This window comes from Amphiura filiformis, chromosome 15, assembly GCF_039555335.1.
Source record: "Amphiura filiformis chromosome 15, Afil_fr2py, whole genome shotgun sequence".
Taxonomy (NCBI): Eukaryota; Metazoa; Echinodermata; class Ophiuroidea; order Amphilepidida; family Amphiuridae; genus Amphiura; species Amphiura filiformis.
The window spans coordinates 21638611-21659256 of NC_092642.1; the positions used below are offsets into that span (position 1 = coordinate 21638611).

At 35.9% G+C, this 20646-nt stretch overlaps 1 protein-coding gene across 1 annotated transcript; it reads left to right on the forward strand.

Annotated features, from left to right (window-relative positions):
* Positions 1 to 85: 85 nt before the first annotated feature.
* LOC140171390 (pyroglutamyl-peptidase 1-like) lies at positions 86 to 20646 on the forward strand. The gene is made up of 5 exons (XM_072194635.1): positions 86 to 236; positions 14266 to 14435; positions 16235 to 16348; positions 16824 to 16942; positions 18018 to 20646. The coding sequence occupies exons 1-5, from the start codon at positions 206 to 208 to the stop codon at positions 18220 to 18222; spliced, it is 639 nt and encodes a 212-aa protein (XP_072050736.1). The 5' UTR covers positions 86 to 205; the 3' UTR covers positions 18223 to 20646.

The window sequence follows — 20646 nt, forward strand, 5'->3', positions numbered from 1 at the left end:
ACCAATTTATTGGTGCTAATCGATTCCAATCGATAATTGATAAACAAAGTATCAAAACAAATGTGACCTTTCACCTCAAAGTGACACGGTCATCTTTGTGTATTTTTTGCATCGGGAATCGGGAAGAAGGGCGATTGGTATAGTGAAAATATTTGGTGTTTTTCACGGTGTTGGGATTTAAGAAATAGGCGTTAATTATATCAGGATGCCAGATAAGAACACCGTGGTTGTTACAGGTAGGTGTAAATGAGAAAAGAACATATTAGGGGGGAATTTACGCTCAGTGAATGAAGTGAGTACAACAACTTCAACTTCAAGTCAAAAATGCAGTTTATGCAAAACGAAAATGAAAATGAAATAAGCTTACCCATTGATTTAGTTCGTGAATTAGGAAGAAAGAGTTTGGTACCCCTTGCATTAATTAAACATAGGGAGGTCAAAAATTTGCTAATTTTGCTTGTCATTTGTTAAGGGGGTAGGCCTACTACACCCCTCGATAAATTTGTGTCTATTTTTGCATTTTTCTCAAAAACTAATAACACATTCAGTGTGTAAAAGAATAAGGGTTCCGAAAAATGAGGAGGTGTGGGCCGGGATTTTTAAGTCCCTCTGGATATAAATAAAAATAAATAAACAGTGCAAATATTCGCACTCTATAAATTGGCTAGTTTTAGAGTGGTTGTACACTAAAACATTTTCGTGCACATAGACAAATAAACAAAGATCATGCTGGCTTTGAGCAACGCAAACATTTAGAATAGAATCTACTCAAATGTCACCAAATGAGGGACACGGTTGAGTGACTCCAACGCAAGTAATTGCTATACTTGGTACTTCAGTCAAGTATCTGAAGTGGATGATGACATTGGACAACAGTTTATGAGTGGATTGAAGGAGATGAGTACACAAAGAATGCTGGGTGTGCAATCACCTATGTCTATGAAAATAAAATCAATAAACCCTAGTCTAAAAGTTTGCGTTGAGGAAAGCCAACATGTAAATCTAAAATGCAAACAGTGTCTTATCCGAAGTAAAATTTTGTATTACTTCAAAGCTGCAAACATATTTTGAACAGACATTAAGATTAAACAAACAAAACAAACCTTTTCTTTCCACAAACAAGACAAAAGTATATATCACAAGTTCATATCACAAATAAAAGCAATTTATAGTCCGATTTTTCATTCAAAAGTCAGTACAAAATGAATTCTGTATATTTTATAGTTCAGCATGTTATTAACTGGTCTCTGGCATATATTTATAGTGGCGAAGATGAAAATCGTGAAACAAATGTCCTCCAGACCGAATAGAGTTTTTAGATTCTGATGATACACGTTGTGGTTCAGGTTCACGATGATAGTCATTTGCCTTAGAAGAAATATAATTGCACGGAGTACGAGAGGAGATGGGCATCCCAGAGGTCGATGGCGGAGTTGATATGTCCAAATTCAGTTGTTGTGATGAATCCATGGGCCTACATGTACATGTACACTTGTCTACAGCTGGGGTGGGTGAAGTGCTTACATGTAGTACTTCAACTGGTGAACTTGATATTGAGAGTTGTATATTTTTGCACACTGATGATCCATTTGGAGGAATTGTTTTGGCATGTTTAGTGGGTAATTTACTACCAGTGACACAATTGCCATCACGTCCAGTTATATTTACTGCTTCTGAAGTCCTTCCTGAAACACTGATAATGTCAAAGACAATAATTTCACCTTGTCCAACACTGGCACGCTTGTGTCTAGGGTTCGGTTTAGCAATTCTGATTTATGAATAAAATGTCTTCTGCATTGTCTGTTCTGGTAACAAATCCATACCCTTTAGTCACGTTAAACCATTTCACAGTTCCCTCAACATTTGTTGCAATTATTGGTACAGGTGTATTATCAGGTGAGGTAGAAACACTTGAAGTCGGAGAAACATTCACTGTCTTTGGATTCTTGCATTTGCAAGGCTGCTGATGCACAAGTTTATATTCCAGTTCTTTAACTTTGCTTTCCAGTTGATGTAATCTCTTTAATAAAGTCTCCATTGTAAAAACTGATGATATAAAACGATGAACTTGGTGACAAAATGAAGAATAAAACAGATGACACAGAGATATTTGTTGACCACAATATATTTATTTTATATGAAAAGTCCTAAAGCAAAATGGTGGAGGTGGTCTAGCAAGGAACTGGCATGTTGGAGACCAGAGCTAGACTGACAAAACATCCCAGGTCAAAAACAAAGGGAGCATTATGCTAATTATTAAATCTCTACTACAAATTTTATTATCACCAAAACACACAATAACCATAAGCCCTGAGTGGCATTGACCTTGTTAAAGAGATGGGTGACCTATGCAAATAAGAGCAACATGAAACTGGAAAGTGGAAAGGTCAACTCACATTACATAATCAGTCACCAGGCAGAGAACATGAGATGGGCACATGTCTTAAAGCATGACTGGGGTAAAATTGATGTAAACAAACCTTGACTGAACTTGGAATAACTCATGCATTTTTGAAGAAAGAAACACAAATAATTTGCAACACAAGTAAACTTCCAAAATGAAAACAACATTTGTCACTTCCAACACATTTATGAGGAAGTATACCTTAATTAATAAGAATAACACAAAATAATAGATAAATTAAGATCAGGTGATGACCTTAATAAAAAGTTTCTAAATTTAGAAATGTTGTCACTCTGCAGAACATTTTTAAGTCCTACCATAATCATGTCTTTCAAAATGACATATCCAAACAACAAAACTACTAAACTTTCAAAATATCAAAACAAAACAATGCATAATCAAATTCTGCTGATTGCTATTAATTAAATAAATTGGTTGTGTACACAATTAGATCAATATTTTTAATGATCCTCAACCAAAAACAATCATAAACCTTTCAGCCAAACAAAATAATATTAATTAGTGACCAAAGTGGATGACCTTACAATGTACGAATTAGAACTATAAAGGGCGAATACTACAAAAAACTTTTAAGGGCACATAACACTATAATAACATAAAAATAATACACATCAAAAAAACAGCTGATCGTTAACAATGCAGGGTTTTACATGATTGCAGAAATGGTGGATTTGACACCATGCGAAAAGATAAATAAACAAGAAAATTTGAAAAGCTCCAGACATGTCCTTTAGCAGCCCTATTAATTTTGCGGGAAGAGATCATAAGGTTTTTCAGGCAGACCACACAGAAAATGACCAAGTTTAATGATTGGCGGAGCATACTTCTCCCTAAACACAGGCTAGTCCTCTTTAAAAATCATACTGCAGTCACACTCATACAGTTCCTTTAATTCGTTACTTAAATTAACCGTCAAAATTCCGCATGCTTGAAAAATACCCTACATTTGTCTTAATTACTCGCCCAAATTTTGTTACAGAGCCCCCATCAAGACGATGCCGCCCGGCATAAAAAGGCTGACTGACACCTAACAAAAAGGAACAAAATTTGGGTGCTACACATCCTGTAACTTTAAAAAAATGGGTTAAACAAAACAAGAGTTAACGATCAGTGTAATGACATAATAATAATGATAACAGTACCACCCAGTACACAATAATAAATGAGCATACCAATTTCTACATATAACCAAAGGTATAAAAACGATGAATGGCACAATATATACCAAACAATCTCACTTAACACATTTTGTCAACCCATCCCACACAACAAAACAATACCATCCAAAAAAACCTCATCCCACTTCTGACACCATTTTGTAAAAGAATAAGGGTTCCGAAAAATGAGGAGGTGTGGGCCGGGATTTTTAAGTCCCTCTGGATATAAATAAAAATAAATAAACAGTGCAAATATTCGCACTCTATAAATTGGCTAGTTTTAGCGTGGTTGTACACTAAAACATTTTCGTGCACATAGACAAATAAACAAAGATAAATCTAAAATGCAAACAGTGTCTTATCCGAAGTAAAATTTTGTATTACTTCAAAGCTGCAAACATATTTTGAACAGACATTAAGATAAACAAACAAAACAAACCTTTTCTTTCCACAAACAAGACAAAAGTATATATCACAAGTTCATATCACAAATAAAAGCAATTTATAGTCCGATTTTTCAGTCAAAAGTCAGTATAAAAATGAATTCTGTATATTTTATAGTTCAGCATGTTATTAACTGGTCTCTGGCATATATTTATAGTGGCGAAGATGAAAATCGTGAAACAAATGTCCTCCAGACCGAATAGAGTTTTTAGATTCTGATGATACACGCCAGGTTCAGGTTCACGATGATAGTCATTTGCCTTAGAAGAAATATAATTGCACGGAGTACGAGAGGAGATGGGCATCCCAGAGGTCGATGGCGGAGTTGATATGTCCAAATTCAGTTGTTGTGATGAATCCATGGGCCTACATGTACATGTACACTTGTCTACAGCTGGGGTGGGTGAAGTGCTTACATGTAGTACTTCAACTGGTGAACTTGATATTGAGAGTTGTATATTTTTGCACACTGATGATCCATTTGGAGGAATTGTTTTGGCATGTTTAGTGGGTAATTTACTACCAGTGACACAATTGCCATCACGTCCAGTTATATTTACTGCTTCTGAAGTCCTTCCTGAAACACTGATAATGTCAAAGACAATAATTTCACCTTGTCCAACACTGGCACGCTTGTGTCTAGGGTTCGGTTTAGCAATTCCTGATTTATGAATAAAATGTCTTCTGCATTGTCTGTTCTGGTAACAAATCCATACCCTTTAGTCACGTTAAACCATTTCACAGTTCCCTCAACATTTGTTGCAATTATTGGTACAGGTGTATTATCAGGTGAGGTAGAAACACTTGAAGTCGGAGAAACATTCACTGTCTTTGGATTCTTGCATTTGCAAGGCTGCTGATGCACAAGTTTATATTCCAGTTCTTTAACTTTGCTTTCCAGTTGATGTAATCTCTTTAATAAAGTCTCCATTGTAAAACTGATGATATAAAACGATGAACTTGGTGACAAAATGAAGAATAAAACAGATGACACAGAGATATTTGTTGACCACAATATATTTATTTTATATGAAAAGTCCTAAAGCAAAATGGTGGAGGTGGTCTAGCAAGGAACTGGCATGTTGGAGACCAGAGCTAGACTGACAAAACATCCCAGGTCAAAAACAAAGGGAGCATTATGCTAATTATTAAATCTCTACTACAAATTTTATTATCACCAAAACACACAATAACCATAAGCCCTGAGTGGCATTGACCTTGTTAAAGAGATGGGTGACCTATGCAAATAAGAGCAACATGAAACTGGAAAGTGGAAAGGTCAACTCACATTACATAATCAGTCACCAGGCAGAGAACATGAGATGGGCACATGTCTTAAAGCATGACTGGGGTAAAATTGATGTAAACAAACCTTGACTGAACTTGGAATAACTCATGCATTTTTGAAGAAAGAAACACAAATAATTTGCAACACAAGTAAACTTCCAAAATGAAAACAACATTTGTCACTTTATTTATTTATTTATTTAAACTTTCTTTACCCAGGGTAGCTCCTTCAATGTCAAGCACTGATTTCCAAGGAGGCCCTGCATTTACAATGTGAACAAGAAGCATATATATATATACAGTAATAAATCAGAAAATACATAATTATAAATGGCACATGAAATTGTGAACAATTGGGAAAACATGTAAATTCAGATAAAAGACATATTACACTGGTTTTATCAAAAACAACTGCTTAAATTGAGCAATACTCATTTCTTTAAAATTACATCTACTATCATTTGGAAGGCTATTCCACAATTTAGTAGCACGTGAATGAAAAGTTCTTTTACCTGCATTAATATTATATGGTGGTTCAAAAAGAGCAAAGTTGGTTTGACTCCTGGTTCCTTTAGAGTGCATATCATGCATAAAAGTGAACTGAGAGGAAAGGTAACCAGGAGCCATTCCTTTCAGGCATTTGAAGGTCAGTGTTGCCATATAGTTGAACCACCTATCATTTAATTTATTCCAATGAAGAGTACTCATCATGTCATCAATTGGTGTTCTGATATCAGCAGAAAGAATAATACGAGCAAGCCTATTGTGAAGAATTTGGAGGGAGTTGGAGAGCTCAACAGAACAGTTAGACCAAACAGTATTACAATAATCAAAATTAGGCATAACAATTGCATTAGCAAGCATGATGAGGGTATCTTTTGGAATATAAGGTTTGACACGTTTAATTACACCACATCGCTTAGAAATACAGGAAGACATTGCATTAATATGATCAGACCAAGCCATGGTAGGATCAAATGTAACACCAAGATACTTAAATACATCTACACGCTCAATAGTATCATTATTGTAATATAAACTAACATCTGTAAAGTTTTTAACACCCTGCTAGTGCCAAACACCATGAACTTAGTTTTCTGAATGTTTAATGTAAGATTATTATTCTTGAACCAGTCAACAATTTTAGATAAATTACATTGAAGCTTTGATTGAAGAGTAGAAGAGTCATTAGCAGTACATAGTAATGTGGTGTCATCGGCATACATAGTACATTTACAATCAACACTATTAGAAAGACTATTAACAAATATTATAAAAAGAAGCGGGCCTAAAATAGAGCCTTGAGGAATGCCAATATTAATGTTCTTAAAATCAGATAATGTAGTATTAATGTTAACAGCTTGAGCTCTATTACCAAGATAAGATTCAAACCACTCAAGTGTTGTACCTTTAATACCATAGTTGCTAAGTTTTTCAATTAAAAGAGAATGGTTAACACAATCAAAAGCCTTTTGAGATCAAGAAATATTGCACCAGTGGCTTGTCCATTATCCATGTTTTTAAAATGAAATCTTGAACATCATTCAGGGTAGTTGCTGTTGAGTGATTGCTACGGAAACCAGACTGGTTCTCTGACAGAATACCCATAGAAGTTAAATAAGAATATAATTGATTATGAACAGCTCTTTCAATAATTTTGGAAATGAGAGGCAGGACAGAAATAGGCCTGTAATTTCCAACATCCAATTTATCACCTGCCTTAAAAATTGGGGTGACTTTAGCCAACTTCCAGTCTGTTGGATAAACAGATGTATTTAAAGAAAGATTACAAATATATGCTATAGAATGACAAATGTATGGTGCAGCTAGCTTCAACATCTTGACACTAAAATCATCCATACCAGGTGACTTATTGTTTGGAATGTCGCAAATATGCTTATATACAAACTCTGGGGTAATATAACTAAACTTAAAAGTACTAGTACATGTATTAAAACTGTTGCTACCAACATTTACATCATCAAAATCTTTAGCAAGTGTAGCCCCTATTGAGGTAAAATAATCATTGAATACATTGGCAGTTTCTTTAAGAGAAGATGTCAACATACCATCATTATCACTCTTCACAGTTTTGATTGTTGAAGAAGATTTTGAAGGCAATAATTTCTTAATTGTAGACCAGAGCTTTTTAGAGTTACCTACATTACTTGTGATGGAATCAGTATAAAATTTCTTTTTCAGAGTGTAACGCAAGTTATTTGCTTTATTACGATACATTTTTGCCATTTGCCAATCATGCGAATCATTTGTCTTATGAGCCTTACCATAATAGAAATCGCGATCTTTACAAACAGATAGAAATTCACTGGTGATCCATTCAGGTTGAGAACCTTTTATGCGCTTCTCTCTGATAGGTGCATGGATATTACAGGCATCATTAAACATTGATTTCCATGTGTCTAAGGCTATATTTACATCATTAATACTTTGTACACAGTTCCAATTAGTCTTACTGATTGTATTCACAAACTCTTGTTCATTAAAATTCCTATAGGATCTGGTTTTAGTAATTTTAGGAGAAGACTTAATTTGTTTCATTTTGCGAACAACATAAATAAGATTGTGGTCACTAAGTCCCAGACTATGAACACCAGATGCAATAATAGTTTCTGGTCTTGTTACAAAAGCAAGATCAATAGTTGTTTTACTCTTCTCTGTAATACGAGTGTAATCCTTAATTAGTTGAGTGAATTGTGAGTGATTTGCTAATTTAGAAACTTTCCTAGATTCAGTACCAGGCTACTTCCAACACATTTATGAGGAAGTATACCTTAATTAATAAGAATAACACAAAATAATAGATAAATTAAGATCAGGTGATGACCTTAATAAAAAGTTTCTAAATTTAGAAATGTTGTCACTCTGCAGAACATTTTTAAGTCCTACCATAATCATGTCTTTCAAAATGACATATCCAAACAACAAAACTACTAAACTTTCAAAATATCAAAACAAAACAATGCATAATCAAATTCTGCTGATTGCTATTAATTAAATAAATTGGTTGTGTACACAATTAGATCAATATTTTTAATGATCCTCAACCAAAAACAATCATAAACCTTTCAGCCAAACAAAATAATATTAATTAGTGACCAAAGTGGATGACCTTACAATGTACGAATTTGCACTATAAAGGGCGCATACTACCAAAAACTTTTCAGGGCACATAACACTATAATAACATAAAAATAATACACATCAAAAAAACAGCTGATCGTTAACAATGCAGGGTTTTACATGATTGCAGAAATGGTGGATTTGACACCATGCGAAAAGATAAATAAACAAGAAAATTTGAAAAGCTCCAGACATGTCCTTTAGCAGCCCTATTAATTTTGCGGGAAGAGATCATAAGGTTTTTCAGGCAGACCACACAGAAAATTACCAAGTTTAATGATTGGCGGAGCATACTTCTCCCTAAACACAGGCTAGTCCTCTTTAAAAATCATACTGCAGTCACACTCATACAGTTCCTTTAATTCGTTACTTAAATTAACCGTCAAAATTCCGTGCGAAAAAATACCCTACATTTGTCTTAATTACTCGGCCCAAATTTTGTTACAAGTGGTAACAAAAGTTATGTATATTATAGGGGCAAGGACTCCAATTATTATACTGGAATTTCAGTGACCCAAGCCAAACGGTTCGTTATTTATGATAAGAAATAAGGTACCACTAGGATGTACCTCATTTCCGACCATATATACTGAACCGCTTGTCTTGAGTCACTGAAATTTCGGTGTGTTGGTTCCTTGCACCAATAATATACATAACTTTTGTTACCAGTGTGTTATTATTTTTTGAGAAAAATGCAAAAATAGTCACAAATTTACCACAGGGGTGTAGTACCCCCTTAAAAACAAATGCCATTCTTGCTTGATGATTATTTTTAGGGTGTACTACTTGCACAAGTTGCAGGGCCAGTAAATTCAGGGCTGTCAACTTTTTGGAATTGCTTGGTGTGAGACAGAGGCGTACCGGGATTTGCTGACTCCAATGTTCATTTTGTACCATGATTATTTGAGCCACGGCACTCGAGAATGTGAAAAGCGCGGGGTAGGAGCAACAAATTATTCATGACGATGCGTGAGATTTTACTCATTTTCAAGCTTTTTGCGTGAGATTACTACAGTCATAGGCGTGAGATTATACTACCTTGACGTGAGAAAGTGACCCAATGCATGAGACTCGCGGCCAATGCGTAAGAAGAGTTGACAGCCCTGGTAAATTTCATTTCATAATCACATGTAAATTCAATCACAGCCTAAATGGTGGAACACTGTTAACACCTGGCAAGTCCACCGGAGTTGATATACATGTACCAGTACAGTGCTGAAGTTTGTGCGTCAAGTCTCACTAAAGACAATTTAAGCTGACAAATTTTGCCAGACCTTTTATGCCGCTAAATGTCAGCTTGAAAGTGCAGAAGAATCTGCTCCTGAAGTTCAGCATTCAGCAACATGCTCAATGGAAAAGATGGATAGCCTTCAAGGGCAAGATCAAAGATATGTTAGTACTTAGCTTCTCAGGAATCTAACCAGATAAATCAACTGTCTTGATGAAATCCCTGCAAGAGTCCTGATTAGGAGCGCAGCACAGAACTCGCAAGACCACTCAGCCTGCTATTTGAGCTTTGCTTTACCAAGGGTGTTTTCCCAAGCCAATGAAAGATGGCATCTGTCATCCCCATTCACAAGAGAGATTCAAAGTCCAATCCATCATGTACCACCCCATCTCTCTGCTCTGCATCATCAGCACGTATCCAATTCAAAATTCTGGTTCTTGTTTTTAAGTGTATATATAACATTGCTCCGCCATATCTTGCTTCAAACTTGACTGCTTACACATCATCTCGTAGTGGCTTGCGCTCGTCTACAGATACTACCCGGCTCATGGAACACAAAATTCATCCACGGAATCTCCAATCTGCTGCTGATAGATCTTTTTATTACTATGCACCAAGATTATGGAACAAAATCCCAATTGCTCTGCGCACTGCCAAATCGCTTAATATCTTCAAGAAAAATTTAAAATCATATCTCTTTCCAAAATGAGTTTGTAATTGTTGCATTTATTTTTGTTTGCTCTGTCATTATTTTTTTTGCTTGTTGATTTAATATTGTTTTGCTGTATCATCACACCCGCTGTGGTCTTTATGAAATGGCGGGTTATAAAAGCCTTGTTGTATGTATGTATGTATAGCAAGGTCATGGAGGCTGTTTTACAGTTACTTCAGAAGTACTTCCTTGAAAACCAACTGATGTGCTAAAATCTCAACAGGCCTACTGGGCCATCCAGATGGAAAATCTCCTGGCCCAATGAGAAAACTACTGGCCAGGGCTAGCGGGCCAAGTGGTTTAATTGACCCGTGATCAGATAGACAGTTTGAGTTTGCATTTAGGCCACACCACAGCACAGTTGACATCCTTGCCATTCTGACCCAAGAGAGGTCCAACTCAGTCCAGAAAATGAAGATCTGGGCAGACAGATGGAAGGTGACCTTCGAGCCATTGAACTGTAAGGCAATGACATTATCAAGAAAGAGGAATCCAACCAAGCTAGATCATCTTTGGTACCACCAAAGTGACCAAACTGGCTGAGAAGGGGGAGCTGATTCAGCTGAAGATCCTGGGAGTCACAGTCAACAACAAGCTGACCTGGACAAAGCACATTTCTAACGTCTCAACCAGAGCAGGACAGAAGCAGGCACCCTGAGGAAAGTTGCAAATAAACTTGATGTCAGAGGCAGTGAAACAGTTTACAAGGCTCAAGTTAGCAGTGTGATGGAAAACGCCTCAGTGTCTTGGATGAGTGGCAGCGCCACCAGTCTATAGGATTACTAGGATTTGAATGCCCTTCAAATCATGAGTGAAGAGGAAGCAAGTACAGAGCTGAGCATCACATGCACTTCTCTCCATCAAAGACGTCAAGTGCCTGCAGCAACAGTCCTCTTACTCCTCTACAAAATGCAAACTAGATTGTGCTAACCAGATCTAAAGGCACTGCTACCAAAGCCAAATTTGTAGTCTGAAGAGCTACCCACCCCACCTTGTCCATGCCTTGCCATGCTCTCACATCACCAGTTTCTAGAACTACAATGTATATCTACTGGCTGGACCATCATCCACACTGCAGTTCACATTTGGAATAGCCTAACAGATGAGATATGACAATGGCGCACCATCCTTCAAGAGCAGAGTGCATAAGCAACTTATTTCATGTGTCAGATGCTTTACTGTACCCCTTCACTCTTGTTATTCAATTTTCAATTCAATTTTATTCATCAATCAATCAATATAATCAATAATCAATCAATATAATGAAATCAATAAGTTACTTTGCTGCGAACCTCTGATTGGCCCATGTGGTTTTCTTTTATCTAGTGCCGAGGTGCGTATATTTCTCCTCTCCTCACGGGCTATCGTTCACTGGAAATGCTATAGCATTTCATAAAATCAATGCATTATTTCTCTGACAAATAAAGAAGTAGACCTGAAAATGAGAGACAACCAGGTAGGGTTCAGTTAAGGTCATTCAGACATTCATGTCAAGACAAAATCTTCAGTCTAAACCAGACTGAATGAGAAGTGCATTAAACCTGAGACTAGTATACTAGTCTCAGATTAAACCAACAGCTACAAGTACCAAGCTACTGTGCCTCATTTAAAAGACAATGTTCAACGTTTTATCAAAGATTTTTGTTGCTTTGCAATGATACATGTAAAAAATGCTTTTTCTAGGATGAAATTTTGTGTGGAATCTGAATCTGAATGCAAAAGATGCAACCGTTTTCCTGATATTTAGGAATAAGGAATTAATAATAGGTGCATGTTGTGTTGATTGATATTTACAATTATATACCTCATCTAAAGATTCCCGTCATCTGATTGGTTAAAAGAGCGGGCATAGTTTTGACTATGCCCGCAAAAGTATTCCCCGGGCATAGTTCTGCGTGTGCGTTGTTCCCAACGTAAAATGATATTACGCACACGTTAATATTTTCGCGCGCTATAATTACGCGGAAATCGCAGATTGTAAACTGTACCGTTCGCATTGAAACTATTAATTTCTCTTCCCAAAATAGATGCTTTTACCCAAACAGATGACAAGAATCTTAAGATTTGGTATATAAAACAAATATTGACTGCTTTTTATTTGGGGCATGGTTAAAATTATTGGCCCAAGGTGATCTCAAAACCATGTCTATGCCCCTCGGCTATGCCTCGGGGCATAGTCATGGTTTTGAGATCACCTTGGGCCTATAATTTTAACCATGCCCCTCATAGCAGTCAATATTTGTATATTATGAAGTACAATGTAATTGGTTATTTAAAACTAGTTATTGCATAAGAAGAACTAGGTCACGCATGGGCTGCACAATGCTACGCAGTTTAATCAGCGAATTAAAAAATTTACTTTAGCATAGAGCTCTGTCGATAATTAGCATACAGTCATAGAGAGTCTGGTTCATATAATTGGGTTAGTGAGATAAAGGTTGTACCAAATTTGCTACATGTAATTATTTGTGAGATAACTGCAGGGCCTTGAAATCTGTGTGAACTTTTGGGTGTTATTTGTGTTTGTTTTTTGTTTTTTTTGTTTTTTGGGGGTTTTTTGCGATTTTTATTTATTTATTTTTTTTTTTTTTCAGATTTAAAGAGTCCATGGACCTAAAGCCAAGTGCTGCAATCATTCATTAAAAAAAAATTAATGAAAAAATTGCAACTTTGTATCCAAAAGGGGCAGATTTGTATAACTTGTGTTCACTTCAAATTCTATTCAAGATATAGAAATGTGTACAAAGCTAATGCGTTTTTGGATTTTTAATAGGCGACGTCAGCATTGCCCCTGGACCCCACCTGTATAACGCTTCACACCAACTTGCTCGCTAGCATGCTTCCCCTGCATTTGGTCACAAATTTTACAGAAAATGTATAACTTGTAACTTCAAATTCTCAGAAAAGATATTTTTCAAGGCCCTGGATAACTGCATTCATGGTGTATTATACTTCTTGCATAACAGATCACCTGATTAGTATAAAACCATATTCAAAACTGTTTTTGTGTTTTATTTGGTTGATTTCTTCCTGTAGAAACTTCCTGTCAGTAACTTTATCAGAAGCTATCAGATGATCAGGAAGAAGTGCTCAAGTCAATAAAATCATAACTTTGTTCCTGAAAGTGAAACTGAGAACTTACAAACGTTTGATGTAATCATGCTTATAATGGTATAAGATCTTATAAGGCAAAATAAAACCAACCTTAAAACTTAGTTTCAATTGCCTATATTCTTACAATTTGTGGGTCTGTTACATCGAATATGTATATGATATGTCCATTTTCTCATTCAGATTACAAATCAATAGTTGATTCTGTGAGTTTTTTCCTGAAATCATGCACAAATTCTGTCAATTATTTGAGTGAAAACCATGATTACTAATAAAAGGATGTACAATGTACAAAACTGGTATTAATTGTGTGATTATTTTGAACATGCTGACAAGCTCTCAGTCACTGCATAACACCATCTGGGGCATGGTGGACCGTGTAATGTGCATCCTAATACTTCAGATTTGCCCATCCAGGAAAACAAAGATTGGGTGAAAACTGCAAAATGTCGGGCAAATTTTCAGATTTCCTCTCATTCCCTCCCAATTGCTACGACCCCCTATCAGTGGCGTGTACAAAGGGGGACAGGGGGGCACATGCCCCCACTTTTGTTGGTCATTCAGGGGAAATTCGGGGGAAATCGCTAAAACCACACCTTACCCACCTAAATCAGACTCCATTCGGGGGAAATGAACAACCTGCCCCCCCCCCCCCACTTTCAATGTGCTGCGCACGCCACTGCCCCCTATACCTCCTAGCAAAAAAAAAGTGTTGAAATTATTTCATCATACTTTTTTCATATTTCTTATTGCTTAACAGGTTTTGGGCCATTTGGTGAGCATGAAGTGAATGCTAGCTGGGTGGCTGTACAAGAGTTAGCCAAGATGGGTCTAAGCAATGATGTTGAGTTATTGGTGTGTGAGATACCTGTTATCTACAAAGATGTCAAAGAAAGAGTGCCATTACTATGGAAGAAATATGACCCTGTAGTAAGTTATTGCATCAGTTTTAACAAGAATACCATGTATGTACATGATAGTTTATGACTCTTGAAATGTATAAAATTACTTTCAGTCCATCACAGCATAGTACCAAGTATTCAATTTAATCTGCAGAGGGAAACAACTTGTTGGGTTATTTACATAGACTTGTTGAGTGAAAAAAATTTGAATCTGTTTTATAGTAGCAGTAGAAAAGAATGCTGCTCTTCCCAAAGTTTATTTCAGTTTAATATGCAAGTGCATCATGGTGGTGTTGATACTACAATATGAAATCAATCCAGGTCCTGCACTTGTAAAGGGGCTGTTCATAGGTGCGCAATAATTATGAACGTGGGGGGGGTAAAAGTCAGGGGATTTTCTTGGCTAGCCAAAAGGGGCAAGCAATTTTTGGCAAGCCAAGGGGGCAAGCTATTTTTGGAACCTTTAAATAAAACACTCTAATATAAAATGGCTTAGGAAAACAGTGGGGAAACGCTTTTATATCATACAAATTTTCCTGCTCACTGTGCTTGCAATATACCTGTGCAAAGACGGGCAAAGTTTTTTAGCATACCAAAAGGGGGGTGCTAAGCTCTTTTGGCAGGCTGCGAGGGGGACAAGCATTTTTTGGCATGCCGTTTGGAAATTTTACATATCCCCAGATTATTATTATTGTACAGCCCCTGATGCAGACACTTTCAAAATAAAAGTATAATGGTGAGATAATATTATGTTTACAAGTAGGGCCTTTTGGGCAGGAGTGTCTTTTGAACCTCAGTTATAGTTAATATCAATTGGTCAACATTGAACAGAGTTTTGTACACAAAAAGTTAATCATTTCTCAGTTTTCAAATTAAGCAAAGCTTGTCTCTTGATAAGAGACACCTCAAATATGACAAATTAAAATTTAGGCTTCTAATGCTATGAAATTGGTCATTTTAACATATTTATTTGCTTAGAACCTTCTCAAAATTTATTAGGCTAAATTCAAATGAAAATGTCCATGGCCATGGTGGACTGAAGGATGTTGAAATGTGCAAACAATGTTGAATCGTTACATAAATTGACCATATTTTGCAATCAATTTTGTGTGATGTAACTTCATTTTGCTTACCATGCTTACTCAATAATACATTAAGCTGTCAATTATACTATTGGCACCTGTTGGCAGTTTTATTAGCCTTTTTACACTCAATTAGTTAAAGACTAATGGCTTCTGTGTGCATGTACGGTGTCCATTTGCAGAAAATTCATCACTAATATTTTGAGATTGAATATAAATAATGAAGCAAAGCTCAATCCATAGATAATTTCTATTTAGGATATATGCTCAATCGTATTCCTTAATTTAACTTTTACTTAAATAATTGAATTCAAAACTCAACATTTTAAAAACCAAATTTCGAGGAAAATGGTCAAAGACTAATTTTTGATTATTAATTTGTGAAAGGGTGTGTGTACATGGACATACAGGCTTTATTAAAATGATTGGTACCCGTCAGTGTGATTATGGTCAGGACTGCATCATCAAGATGCAACATAACATCCACCAATTTTTGTTAGATTAATGTGATTATATTTATATTATAAGCTGTAAATTCTGGCCATTCCAAGAGGATGTATGTTGCATTATGGGAGATCCGGATAAATACCAAAACCAATGAGTACCAATCATTTTGATACAGCCTGTACTTTGACAATCAAACAAAGACTTGCACAAAGATTTATTTTGGTCTATGGTTTTTGTTATTGTTTTCCATTATTACACATTGATTAAAATTAAATATTTTATGTGTTGCTTATTTCAGCTTGTTGTCCATGTAGGTGTATCTGGCATAGCTACAGAGTTGACTTTAGAACAGCAAGCACATAACAGTGGGTATGATAAACCTGACGTTAAACTCATGGTACCTAGTACTGCTGTAAGTATTAATATCTAGGCAAACCTCTTCTTCCTTTTCCTTCCCCTGCTCCTTTTCTTTCTCTTCTTCATCCCCTCTCCATAATTTACTCTGCTGCACCTCCTCTTCCTTCTATTTCTAATCCAGTTCCTCTTCTTCTTCCTCTTCCCTCTCTTCCTCTCTTTCTTGTGCTCCACATATTCCTCCTTCTCTTCCTCTCCTCGTGCTCCACTTCCTCTTCTCTCTTCTTTCTCTTTCTCATCTTCTTCATCATCCTCTTCTACATCCCCTCTTCCTCCTTTTATCCCTTTTCCACTATGCCCTCTTCTTCATCTTCTTCTTCTTCCTCTCCTCTTCTTCCTCTACTGTTCCTCCTCTTCTTCCTTCTCTTCCTCTTCATCCCCAACATCATGTGTAACAATCTTACTATCTTGATAAATTTTTGTTTTTATTGCTCATCTGATGTGTTTCATTTTTGTCTTGTTCATGACTACAGTGTTGCATATCGGATGGTCCTGACTGCATGTTAAGTCATATCAACATGTCCCTAGTGTGTGAAGAAGTCAACCAATCAGATTGCTGTGTTAAAGCTGTTGTGTCGTATAATGCTGGACGGTATGTACTATGTGTGTATGATTGCATTGGTTTAGTCCAGTTGAAATCCATACACGCCCTACAGAAACATGGCCTTAGGGAGTGTGAATTTCAAATGGAGTCACCCATTTAGGTAGTCCAATTTGAAATTAACACTCGCTATGTGGGAGATTAAGGTCATGTGTTCCATAGGGGTGTTTAGATTTCAAATTCAATAATCCATTCATCTGTCGTCATTTTTTTCTTCTTTTAATTGTACAATTCACATGTTTGCCATTGGCTTGGAAAGTGAATGTTAAATACCTCATAAAAATTCATGAGGAAGTGTGGCTGTAAGAGTAATACCATTTACCTTCAATCATTTTCATTACTGCTCTTCAAAATGAAAAAATGTGCAACTGCCAAACATCGCTTGACTCCCCCACTCTTATCTCCTTCCCAAAGGACACGTTAGTGTAGTGGTCCTCTCACTCGCTTCTCACCACTGTGACCCGGGTTCAATTCGCTGCGTTCCCATAATATGTGAGTTTGGTTGCCGATCCATGCTCATTTTTCTTTGTGTGCTGTGGTTTTCCTCCTGCATCTAAAATCAGACCTCTTGCCATATCCCTATCCCGTAATATCCGGTTTTGCCATCCCTTGAATTTTAGTAGCCTCTGAGCACTATTGGGCTTTGCTTGACTTCGGCCGAATGTTATAAATAAAATCCTTGCCCCATCCACCCCTTTCAACAAAATCTCTGCTATCCCTAAACACATATCAAATTTCTAAACTGTAGCATTTCGCCTCCTTAGATTTCACGATGCATGCAGCATGATGCAAGTGCAAAATATACATGTTTGGATGTTTACGTTCTGGTTTTCTATGCCTTTTCAGAGTATAATATTGAAAAGGTGTTGCGTAACTGTGTGCCAAAAAAAATACAAAAAAGGATAAGCAGGAGTATGAAAATGGTACCAGTTTCTGATTTCTTAAAATTTATTAGACTAAACTCACAGTAGTTAATTATTCCTTTCGAATAGCAGTTAGAAGTTCTATAATTTAGGGAAATAAAAGTAATTGCCTATTTGTTTTTATTCTTATTTGTACATTTCAGTTATCTATGTGACTTTACCTATTATACATCACTTTCTCAAAACTGCGACTGTGCTGCCTTCATACACGTACCTCCACTAGGAAAGCCTTACGCAGGAAACCAGCTGGCCCAGGGGCTCAAGATAGCTATACTGAGCATGCTCAAACAAGTTAAAGGTCAGGGGGCACTGAACGTGCTTAAACAAGTACAAGGTCAGGGGTCGTGATGACCGTTTAGCTCCATAAATAGGAGCAGCATATCCTGAAATGATTGTGTTTCTGTATTTAATAGTTATCTAGTTATTATCCGTCAATTTGTTACACTGTTTTTATGTATACTGGTTTTTTTAATTTATTGATACAGATATGTAATAAATTTTACATTGATTATTATGTCATTTTATAGGCAAAATATCAAATTCTCAATCATGAGAGGCAACTTTAGGTGCGCACATATTAATATCGAGCGTACTACGCAAGACCACATGCTTACAGCGCAAATACAGCTTTAAGAATTGACCAATTAGGTTTTTTAATAAGATTATTGCCAGGCAAGGTCAAGGTTTGGTCATGTAGGTCACGCGATAGTGTTATTCCACAAAAAGTATACTGATGCAGAAGGTACATTCTCTCATGATAGAGAATTAGAGATTTTGCCTATAGTTGATCCAACCCACCAAGGCACAACTTCAAGATAGATTATTGGACTAATTTTCTCTAAGGAGGAGATGAAGTTTGTGACATATTGTAAAAGACTAATTATGAAATTAGATCAAACAAAATTAATTGTTATCACTGAGCTCTTTTGATTTTGAAAATTTCATGTGGTAAGCAGGTTTTATATTTTATTTTTTCGTAATTTAATTACATTTGCGGTATTTTGGCATAGATATAAATGTAAACATGTGTATAGCGAGATATACAGTTTGTTACAGAGATGTTTCATTATGAGCTATTGATAGACATACTAAGATAAATGCTTAGCACACATACATGTACTTTTTTTGACTTAGGAATGCTAGTTTTGATTTTATTTAAAGTGGAAGCCCCACTTTTGGTTCAAGTTCCTAAGGGAATTGGTCAAGGTTGAAATTTATCCCTGTAAATTCTGTTTAGTCTGTCATCAAAGTAACAGGTGTAAGTCAGTTCTTCTGTGGTGAACTAGCCAAGCAGGGCTTCCTGTTTAAGTAAATTTTCTGCAGGAAAAAAAATCTGGAGTTCAGAATATTTAACATCGCAGGCTATTTCAACCATTGCTTATTCTAGTTGATATCCATACACCCCGTCTACACAGGGAGTGTAGATTTCAAATGGAGTCACCCATTCAGGTATCCCCATTTGAAATTCATACCCCTTGTGTGGAAGATTAAGAACATGTCTTCCATAGGGGTGTATGGATTTCTACTGGAATTACCCAGTGTGTGTGGGATCTTGACAAACAATTAATTTTGGTTGGCCTTATCAAGTGATAAGACTTTCATCAGTTAACCTGTGCAACTCATACCAGCAACTCATAATGGTGTTAATTTTCAGGAAAAAAAATTGTGATCATGATGTGATAACGTTTTTTCTCAGCCATTTTGAATAAATACATATGTTTGAAATAGACTTTCTGCCTTACTGGCTTGGACCCACTATTATATGAAATACTCGCAAATATGTCAACTTCAAAGTACTATCAAGAAAGACAGTTTGTTAATTTTGAACAAAATAAACAAATTATGTATATATAAAAAACACAATAATGCTTCAGATTGATGTAGAAATTGTTGTTTTCATTACTAAATAAGTTTTAAAAAGAAATCGATGATATACTGTTTTACTCAGCAAATACAAAAATGTTTCTAAAAAGTCCTAAATGTAAACATGTTTTGGTTTTGGTCAAAAATGTATTGATAACACTTTTAAAAATTTCGGCTTATAATGGACATGAAAACATTTTTCAAATGTTTTATATCAAAAAACACAACATAAACATTTATGTTGTAAAATGTTGTGGTAAAATATTTCTGGTAACAATGTAAAATATTATGTCAGTACTTAAATAACATAATGTTAAAATATTTTGCAGTTAAGTTTTCAAAAATATTTTTCGATGTTATTAAAACTTTTTTACCCTGTAACCGGATATTTAAATGTTTTCTGTTAAACGTTTTGTGTTTGCTAGGTACAACATATTTTGAGAGGATCTTGGGGTTGACTAAGACATGTTCTGATATACTCTTTTGTACACTGGCACAGCTGGTCTGTTTTTATCATTTTCTCATTATTCTCATTAGAGGAGTGAAACCTCTGATATTTCTCAACACTGGTATGGGTTATAGGTTTTCATATCATGGAATGAGAGGCTTCTGGTAGAAGCATGGTTTCACATCGGCAAAAAGCAAGCATATAATTTAGTATCATATGACTGACTCATTTACAGTACTTCACACCAGAGAATATATCATACACTTCCCATAATGCATTTCTTCCATTTCAATTTTCTGTACTGATTTGCTATCAAGTGCAACATGGGTCGATAGTGACAACAAGTCCTCAATGAGCAGAGCACATCCAGATCTTGCAAAATATCTTTATTTCTTGATTATGGACCCATGTTTAGCCAGTCTATTCTCAACATTAAAGCAAAAGGAATATGTACAAAGTAA